General features: G+C 31.7%; 1 protein-coding gene and 1 long non-coding RNA gene across 3 annotated transcripts; both read right to left on the bottom strand.

Moving 5' to 3' along the window:
- Positions 1-1,312: 1,312 nt before the first annotated feature.
- Positions 1,313-4,684, bottom strand: LOC113076141 (uncharacterized). 2 transcript variants are annotated; one of them, XR_003281118.1, is made up of 4 exons: positions 4,627-4,684; positions 3,785-3,883; positions 3,471-3,599; positions 1,313-1,366 (listed from the first exon to the last, which is right to left on the bottom strand). It is a non-coding gene; the product is annotated as an uncharacterized LOC113076141 (long non-coding RNA). The 2 variants fall into 2 exon arrangements; XR_003281119.1 differs by lacking the exon at positions 4,627-4,684 and adding an exon at positions 4,001-4,082.
- Positions 4,685-4,824: 140 nt separating this feature from the next.
- LOC113076142 (uncharacterized) lies at positions 4,825-7,699 on the bottom strand. Its single transcript, XM_026248809.1, has 6 exons — positions 6,829-7,699; positions 6,216-6,435; positions 5,732-5,897; positions 5,257-5,339; positions 5,016-5,158; positions 4,825-4,900 (listed from the first exon to the last, which is right to left on the bottom strand). Exons 1-6 carry the CDS (start codon positions 7,374-7,376, stop codon positions 4,825-4,827), a joined length of 1,236 nt encoding a protein of 411 aa, XP_026104594.1. The 5' UTR covers positions 7,377-7,699.
- Between the last annotated feature and the right edge of the window lie 5,980 nt (positions 7,700-13,679).

Raw genomic sequence — 13,679 nt, 5'->3', positions numbered from 1 at the left:
ATTTAGTTCATCTGAAAATATTAATTAATACAATTTCTCAAAATATAATCTATAATTATTTTTTGAAATAATCACAATTGAACTATCATTAATATAATAGATGTTATAAATTCTTTAATTTACCATTCAATTATATAATTAGCTTTAATGAAAAAACAACACATTTCTAAAAATATGCAGGAGTATATGCATTTATTTTTTTGATTTAATAAATAACTAAAGCAGTTTTTAACATTTATTTATATATTATATTTCATAATTTTCGATTTTAAAGAACTACTTCTACATTTATTAATGCATTTAAATATTACATTGTTATTTATGATGTGCGTGTCTTCATGTTTCAATATTATTATTATATTATGTACAAATTATTGTAGTATTCCCTACATAATATTTACTTTAAGACGACAACAAATAAGATTAAAATCTTGATTAAAAAAATTAAAAAGTAAGATTGAAAGGTTGAAAATATGTACAACAGAAAACTGTATAAATTAAAACATTCAATACTAACAAAAAATATTAAAATGTAACTAATCAGATTAAATAACTTAAGCTTCTAAGTTAGTAAAATAAAATACTGAATTGACATATCAGTTGAATTAAGTTATCCAGCTATTACTCTGTACATTAATTGCTATATAAATATACATAAACATTAAAATAAACTAATAATACAACTGGCAGTCTTTTGCTATAGTGAGTATGAAAATGTTCATTATAATGAAAATGAAGGCATACTAATTTTGGATTTTTATTTTTAATTTTATTCAGTTTATTAGATGTTTATAAAAGACAGGTGCCTTTTAAATTCCAGGATCATATTTGGGGGTCTTTGGCTGTATGATAATAATAATAATAATAATAATAATAATAATAATAATAATAATAAATACAACACCTGAATCTTTTGGCAGCAAGTTGAGAATCTTTCTCTTCTTCATTCCCTTGGGGATCCACCACAAACACTTTCTGCATATTCCTGTTGAGATACTAGTAAAAGCACGTCATTGGTCTCTTACCTATTTCCATAATTAATCAACTGCATTGTCTGCAACTTGACAATTGTTTTACACACCAGAAATTTCCAATGGTTTCTGTTTACAATAAAGAATCCAATGAGAGCATCGTAATCGTCGAAGTTGACCTGCAAAATAGTTAAATGTTACAAATCAACTTCTCCTTCTGATCTTTTCTTCTTTATCGAATAACATTTATAAAGTCTCACCTTTTTTAAACTGTGACTTGACAGTGCAGACCTCTCCCCCAATACAACAACACCGGCAGAATAGTGGTTGAACAGAAAAAATTTTCGTCCATCGTCTTTTGCATTCAAGAGTGCTTGAAAATAGCATTCAATTGTCTGCAATCATTCAAGACAATTATGATTATGCCCTTAAAATGTTTTACCCTTAATAAATAACCAAATAAATAACAAATAACAATCAAATCTGGTCCTAGAGGGCCTGTGTAGAGTTTAGTTCTGATTCTAAATCTAATTAGGCATACTTCAAACTTCCAGTTAGGTCTGTTGAGGCAAGTTAAGGATAAATTCAGCAGAACATCAGACCTCCAGGGCTATACTCGAGGAGAACTAGTGAAATGTTAAAAGATGTAACAAAATGTATAAATGTAAAAAAATAAATAAATCCCGTGTCCAGACCAGTTTTTTTTTTTTTTTTTTTTTGCCATGCATTGTTCATAGAGCTCATTAATTGTAGCGGTGCCTCAGGTGTTTGCAGTGTGTATACAGTATGTGTATGCAGTCAGCAGCGAGAGCGCATAAATATAACACGAAAGCACATTAAAATAATGCACGAGCGTGAATCTCTCTGTTTGCACGCAGATTTCCTTTGCGCTGTCACAAAACCAGACTTACTTGCTCAGATACAGACTTCTCTGCGCGGAGAGAGTATCGTGTCTCCTCTCACTTAAACTATGTCCTGTGCGCTCACTACTCTCTCTATGCTCATGTGTTAGATATTAATTATTTTCGCACATTTTTATTACTAGCCTTTTACCGCGTGCACTGTGAACGCTCTGATCCATTAACATGGGCTCAGAAAAAAGGCGCATTACAGACAGTGTATGAACCTGGAGTTAGGAACATGCCCAGTCTGTTCGGGTTCTCACGCTAGTCGCAATGCATTATGATTGGATCGGATAGCATACTGCGGGAGGTCAGGGCCACGGAAAATCATGCTATAAAGCGATTTAGAAATCGTGCACGCTCAAATCGTGATTTTATGACGATTTCTTTTAATCGCACAGCCCTACTATGGACTGGAAATGATCAGAAAATTATTGGCGGCCCACCTGCAATACCACCGCAACTGCGGACCACAGGTTGAAAACCACTGATGTAAGTATTTATAAATTATAATCATTTGCAATCATTCCACATTTGTTGTTTGTAGATACACATATTAATTTTCATATTTAGTGGCAAATGACTAAAAATAACATACAATACTGATTTAAAAATGTATTAAATTATTTTTGTGAAAGTAATATATAGCTAAATAGCTCAAATCAGTGCAAACACATGATGAATTGAAAACATAATAAATTTTTATTTGTTTCCTGAGTCAGTTTTTTTAATATATATATTATTAAAAAAGTAATTTAGCTCTGTAATAATTTGTATACTTTATATTTATCAATGTACTGAACTATCTAAACAATATTTATTATTATAATTCAGAACTATTGATGGACTTATTTTAACAGTTAACTATTTGTTACAAATAATAAATTTTTTTTAGCTATTTATTTATTTTCATATTTAATTATGTATTTAATAATTTATTTAAATATTTTAACATTTACATAATTAATTTTCATATTTTTTTCGGTAACACTATAATAACTTTCATTATTACATCATTTAAAACATTGTATACTGTTTAACTACTCATCAACACTATATATTTATTCACATATCTATACATATACTGTAAGGTAATGTGCTTTTTAATGTGAACTAATGAACTAGTAAACATTAACAAATGATTAAGAGATCATTAAAGTAAATTGACCAACCATATGATTACCAACTGTGATTATGAGCTATTGAATATATTAACATGAATAATTTGAAGATTACATTAACAAATAAACTTGTAATCACAGTATTATTTTTGTTAAATCATTTTCAGATTTTTAAAATGCATTGAATGTTTAATGACATTTGTAAACATTTACTAATGATCCATAAAGGATTATATATTTAATTATTAACGAATCATTTATGAAGCTTTGAATCAATCAACCATGTAAAAATCTTTGAAAGAATTAAAGAAAATGCATGATTATATGTATTGAAAGGTTGATGACATTAAGCATTTCAATGAACAATAAAAAATGTTCTGTTAATCTTTTTGTAAAAATATTATCTGTCCTTTTACATAAAAAATAGTTATAAAATGTATTAACACAATTTTAAACAAATTAATAAGTATGATCACCTCCCCATTTAACCAGTTGTGTGGTTGCAGGGTTTTGAAGTCTCTGTGGTGCAGTGTATATTTCCTATCCTTGTCAGTCGACTGAACCACTGCAACCACCACTTCAGTGTCCTTCAAATTCCACAGAGCCTTGAAAAAATGACATTGGTGGGAAAAGAATCATTAATGGCCATATTTTGTACTGCATTTAACACAGTCATTGCACAACATATCATAAAAAAGGACATATTTCTCCTACCTGTTTTTTTGTTATTAACATAATATAATATATTTTACGTATAATTATTATTATGATTATTATTATTATTACTTACCTGCACAGTGTCATCATTAAGGATGTGACTTGTGGTCTTAGTGACACTGTCCTTTTCTTCTTTTCTGGGCTTGGGCTCTCCAACTGAATCTTTTGATGGCTAAAAGGACAAAGAGGAAATCACAATTTAAATATCAGAAATGAGTAATGTATGTGTAGTGTGTGTAGTGTAATGTTATCATTCCCTTAGATTTGCCTCAACTTCACCTAGTCTTACCTGTGAAGTATTATACTCTACTCTGCCTTTACCCTCTTGTTTTTTTTTAGACTTGGCCTGCCCAGTAGAATCTTTTGAAGACTACAAGAACAGGCAGAATAACATTTTTGTTAATGATAAAATTACTTACATCTTCTTTTTACATACATATTTGAAATCAAAATAAGTATTCTATAGTAATTTAGTAGTAAAACTTTTAATATATTGAACAGAAGTTTTAATACAGTATATGCAATGAAAGTCTGAATATTGTATAAAAAATATGTGACGAAACTGGAATTGGGTGGATAATTGACTTTAAAGAGTTCACCTGCATTTTGAAATGTGAATTGTATCTTAGTGGAAAAACATTTAAAATAAATAAATTTGTGTAGTTCTGTAGTAATCTACATAGATGCCATTTTTGTTGACAATTACAAATGAGACAAAGGACATTATAATACCTATTATGCAATAAATATTTTAATCGCAGGATTATTACAGTTCACTAGAACCATAAAAAGTATGCTCTAGGCCCTTATGAGCACAGAATCTAGCTCTATTTTGTGTCTTTTTGCATCTTAATTGTCAAAAAGCACACACAACTCTGTAAAAATACATGTTCTATGATAATGAATGGTTCTTACCAAGTTTTGCTCACAAATTTCTTCTTTGTTTGTTGCCCATGATCTAGTTGTTTTTGTCAGCAGTCTGGGCTGCATAAAAAAGTACATTATGCATATCATAAGAATTTCTGTTCTGTGGTATGGACTGTATCAAAATACAGAGGAATACAAAATATTAACATCATCCTACTTTTTTTGTTTTCTTGAAAGGAAAAGCCTTTAGTAATGGTGATACATAAATGCCTTTCCTGGACTGCCTTGTTTGTCTCCAGCGCTCAACGTCCACCTTGTGTCTCTACAGAGAAAAGTTTAGAGACACTATAGAGTACATGATAATGCAATAAATCAAGGCAATTGTATTATTTACATGACAAATTAATACTTTTTTTTTTTTTATGGAATCTGAAAACTTCAGCAAGGCACAATGTGTTTTTTGATAAATATGGACAAAATCGTCCAGCCTTGTGAACCGACGTCTTTGAAAGCGCACACGCTTCAGGTCCCACTGGCTTTTCTCCATGATGCCTTGTGTTTTGTTGTCACTGGTATAATTCTAAAATAAATAAAATAAAGTAAATTCTCACAATGTAAAAGACATACACATAAAGTTTTTTAAGAACAGATGTTTTTCTAAAGCACTGAATCTCAGACCTGTGTGTCCAGCTGACAGCATCTCTCAAATTTCTTTGACAGATTTTGGTAGGCAGGACCCTTTCCATGGCGGCTCAAATTTCCTGAAAGACAGTATAATTGTTTAAATACTTACATTTGTAGTTATAATATAATCTATTGAATGTGTATATAAATACATATTTTGTGTCCAGGACAGTGTGATTATTAATGTAATTATTTTGCTTATTTGTTATTTTTTATACCAATGTTTTGTCTAACAGTTATGATTCATTAGACACATTGAAAGAAACACGGGAGTATAGTGGTCAGCGCAGACCCAAATGAGTCAAACAGGTGGAGCTTGACCCAGTCCTGGAAGTCTAGCTCCACCCATTAGCTATGTAGTGAGCAGCATCTCATTCAATTTCCTTACATGACCAATAATCAATCAGAAATTTCACATATTAAAAAACAAACAAACAAAATATAAATCAATAAATCATAGTACAGTTACCCAGCATAAGTGCGGACCAGAGAGGAGCCTGAGGCAGGAAGTGCTTCACCAGATTTGGCATAAATGTGGGAGAGTAGTACTCATTTGGCTCCCCCTTATCCTGCACAGGTGCATCGGCAATGATGTCCTCAAAGTGCCTCTGAAAAGGTGTAGGTCCCATGTCGAGCTGACAATTTATCACAATATTTTTTTTATACAAATTGGATTTGTGCCACTTTTCAGTATTACTGTATTATGTGTATTATGCATTATGCAAGTCAAATCTTCAAACAAAGCTTTACAAAATAGCTCCTAACATGCACACCCATGTATGGTGTTGTGTATTTCTTTGAAATATATAATGTTTTCTAAATATTTCTGCTTATTCATTAAGTATTATACAATCTGTCCCTTTGTGCTGATACTTCAACAGAACTGACATAATTTACATTTAAGAAGACAATAATGATTTATTATCTTACATATATATATGACATATAAATACCTCCAAGTCCTCCTCTGTTACTTCTGTCAGATCACCAGAAATGCCCATGTTTAGCATCTTGGTCTGAAGATTGAGAAAATGTTTCTCCACATTCTCCCCGCACTGGGGGCTTGAGAAGACAACTGCCATGCTAAACAGAATGTCTTCCATTTCAACCAATGTAGCTGCAGATGTCAACAGGCCAAATACATGCATTGACAGTCGGTAGTTTTTGGGGGAACTGCGAGAAAAAAAGATTCTGGTAAGTACAGTATATACATTTTCAGAAATGTATTTTAAACTTTTCTCACAGATTTGTAATGAGTCAAATAAACAATTATAAATATATTTAAAAACCATCTGTTCTATGCAAGAACATCAGGAATCCTTGGCAATATAACAATGAAAATAATTTTCCTGCCAATAAAGCACATTTACGAGTATATTTTCAATAATTTTTGTAGGAATGTCACATGAAAAGGGAGAAAAGCAAAGTACCCTTAGAAACCATGTGGATGTTTTAAAATAATAGAGGTTTAATTTTCTTTTGAAGGATAGTTGATGTTTCAGTAAAATCATTGCTTGATAAACATAATGTCTGAGTTAAATAGGACCTTTACTAATGTACACTTACTGTTTTTTACAGAAGACTTTGGCATTCCTCATCACATGGCTCAAGCAACGATGAAGAATAGGAACCTTCATTTTCTCATCCTTCAACTTTCCAGTTACAATGTCATAATAGACTTTGAGCAACTGGCCAAGAGATACTCTACAAAAACTGTAGGCAACAGCCTGAAGTAAAACAAGGGACCCATCACACATAATGAGTACTGGTCTCCCCTGTGATGTTTTTCCAAACAAACGATAATAATCCGTTTGAAATGACTGAAGAAAGTACATCGCAGATGAGGTGGTGTGGTCACAAGTTACATAAGTTGCCACAGGAACTGGAGAGGCACCCTTGTTAGGATGCCTTACAACAAGCTCATAAACATAAAATGGGGCTGATCTTCCTTTACCCTTCTGTATGATGCTCCCTGTGGCATCGATGTAAACAACATCAGTTTTACATCGTTGGTGGAACAGACGGATGGAATCTTGTGACCACAGCATCACTCCTCGGGGATGCAAGATAACTTTCTGAAGAACTTTATCTGAATCGGTTCTCTCCTCTACCATTTTCTGAAGGCTGAGTACTTCATTATGATGACGGCGAGCTTTTTTCCTGCTGGTCCATGAGATGTTTTTAAGCACTGCAGGTGTAGGGGCGTTATCCCGACATCCTGACTCGAACACAGTGCTTTCTATTTTTTCGAGATTTTGTAAGTATAGGGCCCTTGTGTGGACTCTAATTGCTTGGCCAAAATATCCCTTTCATCAGCTCACACGTGTCGTCTCCTCAGCTCCTCTACACTGTGGCACACTTCATCACCTTGAAATGTGATGACTGCTTTCAGGGTACTTTCATGTGCTATTTTGACTTCCACACATACAGGGCAGTCTGTAAATATACAGTACCCCAAGCAGTGGAAAAGGGGTCCCTTTCGTTTAGATCCCTTTGTCTTCTCTCTTTTGAAGGCAATACTGCAGTAGGGGTGTACTGAATATATGCCTTTTGAAATTACATTTGTCCACTGGAGATCTGAGAATTGACACAGCTTTTGCCTGTTACTTAAGTCTGTCCAGATATCTCTGTTTACAAAAAAAAAACAAGGATGCCTTGGCAATTTGTGTCTGAAAAAGAGGTCATCATTGTTGACATTACTGTCTTCAGATGTTGAGTGAGTATGTGTGCCCATGTCCTGTGAAAGAAAAGTTTAATTTGTATTTAAAAAATTTAATTGAAAAAAAAAAAGTATAATATCTGCTTTACTTTTCATATTAAAGATCTATGTTAAAACAAGGGAGTAAATAATCTTAATAAATTTAATACAAAATACAGTAACAATAAAAATGTAAACAGTAGTTGCATTTTGTATATTTAATTGTAATTTCTCAAAGACAATAAACATTTGCAGTAAGTTAAGTTGCAGATATGTTATAAGTAGTTTTTAGTAATGAAAGCAAAAGTGTCTTTCTAGAATTACAAAGGTGGCATAGTTTGGTGGTTGGCCAAGGACTTTTAAAACATTGGGGCACAAACATTCTAACTAACTGTTTAATCTACAGGAGCATTTACCTTGGCATGAAGGAGAAATGCACTTTAATTTATTGCCTTCGACACTATACAAATAACTTTGAGATAACTGGGCAGGGCTATGCTGTGAAAAGTTCTTGATAATATAAAACAGGTGATGAATCAAACATTTTTTAATATATAATTAATAGTCACAACTGTATAAGCTACAAAGAGAACATCCTCAAAGGCATGTGAATTTTGTGCAGAAGTAATAACCTTTGGAGATGGGGAAACAGACTCTCTACTGTCACTGTCAGCATGGTTGCCGTGTAGTTCAAAAGGTGTAATTGGAAAAGTGTTTTGGGGAATCTAAATCGGAAAAAAAATATCTAATGAGAATCTACTTGCATAGGGCCCAATGCACTTAAAGTGAAATGTAGCTTTATTACGTTACAAACCTTCTCTGAGGGTGAACTGGAAATCACAATGTCTCCTCCTTCATCATTGAAGTTCAGGCCTTCTGCCAGTGCAGGGCTGTCCATACATGCCCTCTACAGAATATACAGTATTTTTCAAATGACAGATGATGAATCCTAATAGAATTATCAGCACATATTCACAAGAATGACAAACAATATGGATACATGCTCAAAGGCATGTGAATTTTATGCAGAAGTAATAACCTTTGGAGATGGGCCAACAGGCTCTCCACTGTCACTGTCAGCATGGCTGCCGTGTGGCTCCGAAGGTGTCATTTGAAAAGTGTTTTGGAATTTCTAAATTAAACAGGGCAGCAAACAAACTTTACAGTGATAAATTCTTTACACTGAAGATGTTTAAAAAACAGCAATGACAATGAACTTGCTTTCGACCCAATGAACTTGAAGTTGAATGTTGCATAATTAAAATACAAACCTCCTGTAAGGGTGAACTGGAAATCTGTATGTCTCCTTCATTAATCAAATCTCCTTGAGAAGCCTGTGCAAGTCTATCTGTACAAGGTTCCTTGTGAATGAAAAGTATATAAAGACAAGAATGAAAAGTATATAAAGACATGAATGAAAAGTATATAAAGACAAGAATGAAAAGTATATAAAGACAAGAATAATATATACAATTATATAAAACTTTGTAAATACAGAAATGTATTTTCCTTCACTTTAACAATCAAAATCAGCCAAAATGTGTTGTTCCCCAACATACTATATGTACTGTAATATTTTTATTTGTTCATTTTTTCTTATTTTTTGTAACCTTTTTTTTCTTCAGTTTTTATGTGTTTTAAATAAAGTAAAGAAAAATAAATATATAATTAACAACATTTTTAATGTAAAGATATATATATATATATATATATATATATATATATATATATATATATATATATATATATATATATGCAGTACAGACCAAAAGTTTGGACACACTTCTCATTCAAAGAGTTTTCTTTATTTTCATGACTATGAGGATTGTAGATTCACAGTGAAGGCATCAAGGGCTATTTGAGCAATAAGGAGAGTGATGGGGTGCTGCTCCAGATGACCTGGCCTCCACAGTCACCGGACCTGAACCCAATCCAGATGGTTTGGGGTGAGCTGGACCGCAGACAGAAGGCAAAAGAGACAACAAGTGCTAAGCATCTCTCGGGGAACTCCTTCAAGACTGTTGAAGACCATTTCAGGTGACTACCTCTTGAAGCTCATCAAGAGAATGCCAAGCTGTTTCGCACTTTTTTGTTATGTATATAATTCCATATATAATTCCACATGTGTTAATTCATAGTTTTGATGCCTTCAATGTGACTACAATTTTAATAGTCATGAAGATAAAGAAAACTCTTTGAATGAGAAGGTGTGTCCAAAATATATATGTATACATATAACTGTATATATATATATATATATATATATATATATATATATATATATATATATATACGCACACACACACACATACACACACACACACACACACACACACACACACATATATATATATATATATATATATATATATATACACCCACACACACATACATATATATTTTTTCCCTTTTTTATGTAGACATCTATTTATTTAACAACTTTATGTGGAAATAAAGTAATTTCTAGATAGATTGATAGATATATATATATAGAGAGAGAGAGGAATACACACACACACACACACACACACACACACACATACTTACCAGTGATGCGCAGGTCAATGTATAAACAACCTGCACCGACCGATGATTTCAACTAACACACCCGCAACTCAGAACGCAAAAAAAGGAAAAGAAAATATTGTACCCGACCCGCTTCCTGACCCGCATTTTTTAAAAGTAGTAAATGCTCATCATAGCGTCATTGGGCCATAGACGTAACTAGGCAAAACAATAAAAATCCTTAATATATTCTAATTTTTTCAAGAATTATAAAAACAAATAGTCAATTAGCTCATAATTTGTTCTAAAATAGTCTAGTCTGGCTATGTCTATTTTGATGTTTCTGTTCAGCAGACATTGAGGCTCGGGTTTTGTTCCAATCAGAGCTTGTAAGCGGAGAGCGCATTTCATTATCCCGATCCGCTCGCTCATTCCGTGGGGTCTCGCTCAACCCAGAATGGCCTTCTGGTTCGAAAATATGGCATCTTTGCACCAGTTATTCAGTCAATAAAGTCTAGGCCTATGTATTTCAAAATTGTGTATAGTACTATATTAATTACAAAGGTTTAATTGGCATCTTTATTTAAAATGACCCAACCGACCGCAACCCTATTTTTGGATGACTCGTAACCGTGGGCAACCGCGGGTGACCGCAGGTACCCACTCATTTTGGATCAACCCGCGCATCACTGATATTTACATAAAAATACAAACACATTTACCTGCAAGTTTGCAAGACATGCATTCTTAAGCCGAATCCTGTTAGTAGTGGTATTCGGAATTTCCAAGTCTTCACAAAGATTCCCCCAAGTGCCACTGGATGGATATGCACTTTCATGTGTTCTTTGGCCATATGGTTGTAAAGCATTTTGAATGTCATTGAATGTTAACTCTATTTTACGTTGCTGTATGTGGGAAGAAAAATAAACAATTATATACAGAAACAACTTTTTGAACATTTTGTCCATCTTTTACAAAATGAATTACTTTAATGGCATTACACAAGTTAAAAAGAGGACACACATGTGATGTTCTGGAGAACTGACTTTTATACATTAATATATTTATGAAATGAGTGAATGTATCACAGTTTGTTAGAAGTAACTGAAAGACTACCAAGGGGCAAAAAACACATACTTGATTAGGAACAATCCAGCTTAATTTGTTAACACATACTAATTAGTTTAATATTTTGATTATAAAGCTGTGCAATACATAGAGTAAGTGCTGAAAAGTAAGTACAAAGTGTTCATGGTCACTACTACTAAAAATACCAAATGTATGCTTACCTTTCCAAATGTGGAAAAGAAATATGTTCTGTGAATGTAAAAAACAAAAACAAAAAAAAAACATCATTATTATCATAATTATTTTTATTTCCAACACAAAGTAAGCAATATAAAATAATTATGTATTAAAATACAAATTGACTAGTACAAAATAATAAATATATATTATAATGCACAATATGATTAAAAAATTGCAGAAATATGTGTCATTTATTTAAAAACCTTTATAAAGTTACTGTTATTGACCTAACTTATTAAAAATAATACAAAAATAATAATACATCGATTCTAAATAGCAATGTTATTAATAAAATGTATATTTTAAAATGTAATATTTAAAATTAATAATAATTCATACAATTTCATTAATTTAGAATTAATTTTGAATTCTCAAAAGCTCTCCATATATACTACTTATATATGTATAGACTGTCACCACAACTCCTGCATTTCCTGATTTCATTTCGTTGACTCCTGGTTAATTTAGTGTGCTCTGAGTCTGCATACATCTACATGCCACTACATAGGTACTAGTGAATTATTAAATGAGTTGTGAGCGACTACAGACATTGAGTCCAAAAAATCAAAAAAAAAAAAAAAAAACACATTTTAATTAATTAATTCACAAAAACGCCATATACACAAAAAAACTACCCTAAATAAACTAGTATATAATTATTTAAATTATCGTAATAACGTTTATAATATTAGTTATTATTAGCATTAATAGTAGCTAGTACTAGTAGTACTACTTACAGTTGTAATAGTTGTTAACGTTACAGGTTGTGTAATGTAACAACATGATTTCAAATTATAGTAATTAAATAAGTCTTTTTCTATTATTATAACAGTACTCAAGTAATGATAGGTTACAGTTAATTTAAAAATAATTAAGATGTAATTCTTTAAGTTATTTTTTATCTCTTTCTTAATTATTATTGTTTTTCTTCTTCTCTGTGTAACGTAATGATCGCAAAATAGACTGTAAATGAATAAATCCAACCCCTTATCTCCGTGTGCTGCCCTTCAGCACCACACATCGCAGATTTTCCCGCGCTTGTGAATCTCCTCAGAATTTAACATTAGACATACCAGTCGATTTTAAACAATAAATGAAACATAACAACAAAGATCACGGACAACATAAGTATACTTTTAGCATATGTGACCTGAATTAATGCTCTTTTGCTCCATTGGTGTTTATTGAGGGAGAACAAATGTAACATTACCGTTTACTCTCAACTCGCATATTAATTCATCCATATTCAGTGTTTAGCGAAAAGCAAAACATTAGACAGTGTTTGTCCAATATAAATGCTATTTCTTAATAGCTATCTAAATGTAGCCTATTTATGCATCTTTTCATAGCTTAGAGAATTATAACTTACCTTTTTCTGCGGGAAGTCATGATGCCATCATGTAATAATGAACAATGATATGCGTCGTACGTCACAACATATTCAAATTACATATAATTAATATATATATATATATATATATATATATATATATATATATATATATATATATATATATTACTTTTAAAAATAAAACTCTTGTCAAAATATATTTATTTAAAATTTAACAATTGTAATTTAAATGATACAAATATAATTTTAGAAGATGTAGATTTATTTGATCAAATAGAGAGTACATAGTTGTTACGTGTGCACGTTTTACTTTCAATTATGTCTTTGTAAAAAACCTTTATACAGTCAAATGGTCTTAATTGCAAATTGTATCACATTACTTTTTCCAATAATGTATATTAAATGTATACAAAAATTATCGATCACATTCTCCTGAAGAGTTTACTGTCCAATTAAAATGCATAAGTTTATGCACTGTTAGTCCATAAAGATCCCTTACTATAGCTGCCAATTTTGTAATTTATATATTTCTGTGTTAATGTTAATGTTCTCACA

This window comes from Carassius auratus, unplaced genomic scaffold, assembly GCF_003368295.1.
Source record: "Carassius auratus strain Wakin unplaced genomic scaffold, ASM336829v1 scaf_tig00019030, whole genome shotgun sequence".
Lineage (NCBI taxonomy): Eukaryota > Metazoa > Chordata > Actinopteri > Cypriniformes > Cyprinidae > Carassius > Carassius auratus.
Note: the sequence above shows the minus strand (reverse complement) of the source record. Positions and strands in the feature narration are given on the sequence as shown.

Excerpts from the sequence above, each read along its gene's own strand:
- LOC113076142 (XM_026248809.1), bottom strand. The coding sequence starts at position 7,376 with ATGGTAGAGGAGAGAACCGATTCAGATAAAGTTCTTCAGAAAGTTATC. Across the intron at positions 5,340-5,731 it reads CTGGTCCGCACTTATGCTGG|GAAATTTGAGCCGCCATGGA; the intron begins GTAACTGTACTA and ends ACTGTCTTTCAG. Across the intron at positions 5,159-5,256 it reads GCTGTCAGCTGGACACACAG|AATTATACCAGTGACAACAA; the intron begins GTCTGAGATTCA and ends TATTTATTTTAG.